Source organism: Manacus vitellinus, unplaced genomic scaffold, assembly GCF_001715985.3.
Source record: "Manacus vitellinus isolate BGI_N305 unplaced genomic scaffold, ASM171598v3 scaffold_147_pilon, whole genome shotgun sequence".
In the NCBI taxonomy this organism is placed as follows: Eukaryota; Metazoa; Chordata; class Aves; order Passeriformes; family Pipridae; genus Manacus; species Manacus vitellinus.
In genome coordinates this window covers 137,098-138,517 of record NW_021939047.1, presented here as the reverse complement: position 1 = coordinate 138,517, position 1,420 = coordinate 137,098, and the positions used below count along the sequence as shown (strand labels likewise).

Here is a 1,420-nt window from a genome sequence, read left to right as displayed (position 1 = left end):
TGCAAAAAAAAAAAGCCCCCCCAAAAAAGCCCCAAACTCACCTTCCTGGCGAGTTTGAGGTCTTCAATCAGGTCCTGCTCTCCCCTGGACATCTCATATATGGCCTGGGAGAAGGGGACCAAAGCACTCAGGGTCATTTTTAAGGCCCCTGTTATCTGGGACAGGATTTCTGGGTGCAAAAAAAAAGCCCCCCCAAAAAAAGCCCCAAACTCACCTTCCTGGCGAGTTTGAGGTCTTCGATCAGGTCCTGCTCTCCCCTGGACATCTCATATATGGCCTGGGAGGAAGGGGACAAAGCACTCAGGGTCATTTTTAAGGCCAGGATTTCTGGGAAAGAGCCTTTTCAGCTCCCAGGATGTCCATCCTGTCCTCAGCTGGGAATTCCAAAGCTTTCCCAGCCCTGCCCCTCCTGAGCCAAAGGGAATATTTTCAGGGCCTTTGAAATCCCTGCTCTGGCACATCCCAGGGGGCTGCTCCAGGTGGTGTCTCCAGAGGATTTGTCCAAGGAAAAAGGCAAGCCAAGGTTTAGGATCAGGATTTTCCTGCCTAAAAGTGGGAGAACATCTGGCAGAGGGATTCCCCAACCAGCTGGGCAGGACAGGGTTGTTGCCATCACCCTTTGTTGCCAAGTGCCAGGAGTTTTAGGAGAAAGTTCCTCAGTTTTACCAGGAATCTGACCATGGAATTGCTGCAGGGATTCCAGAATGTTGGGAAGAGTTTGGCATCTCCCAAGATGAATTCCACAGTGGCTTGGGAGACAGGAATCCACCTTTTCCCACTCCTAATCCAGGTGGAAATTTGGGGGTTGGGGGTGGAAGTGCACGGGAAGATCCGGCCTCCTGTGGATGGTTGGGACTCTTTTCCCTTGGGAAGGACAAAGGAAGGAATGCCCTTTCCCAATCCCATCCTACCTCCTGGTCCCTGATTTCCTTGGAGCTCAGGGACTCTTTTCCCTCAGGAAGGACAAAGGCAGGAATTTCCTTTCCCAATCCCACCCTACCTCCTGGCACTTGATTTCCTTGGAGCTCAGGGACTCTCTTCCCTTGGGAAGGACAAAGGCAGAAATTCCCTTTCCCAATCCCACCCTACCTCCTGGCACTGGATTTCCTTGTTGCTCAGGGACTCTTTTCCCTCGGGAAGGACAAAGGTAGGAATTCCCTTTCCCAATCCCACCCTACCCTCCTGGCACTTGGTTTCCTTGGAGCTCAGGGACTCTTTGGTGTTGGGAAGGACAAAGGCAGGAATTCCCTTTCCCAATCCCATCCTACCTCCTGGTATTGATTTCCTTGTTGCTCAGGGACTCTTTTCCCTTGGGAAGGACAAAGGCAGGAATTCCCTTTCCCAATCCCACCCTACCTCCTGGCATTTGATTTCCTTGGAGTCCAGGGACTCTTTTCCCTTGGGAAGGACAAAGGCAGGA

At 52.0% G+C, this 1,420-nt stretch overlaps 1 protein-coding gene across 1 annotated transcript in view; it reads right to left on the bottom strand.

The window, feature by feature from the left end:
• The window catches only part of NET1 (neuroepithelial cell transforming 1), a 75,156-nt gene that overhangs the window by 6,856 nt on the left and 66,880 nt on the right, over positions 1 to 1,420 (bottom strand). Inside the window, exons 3-4 of the mRNA XM_029958179.1 lie at positions 215 to 277; positions 42 to 104 (exon numbers count right to left, since the gene is read on the bottom strand). Coding sequence (XP_029814039.1) covers positions 42 to 104; positions 215 to 277 — 126 coding nt within the window. The remainder of the gene's footprint in view (positions 1 to 41; positions 105 to 214; positions 278 to 1,420) is intronic.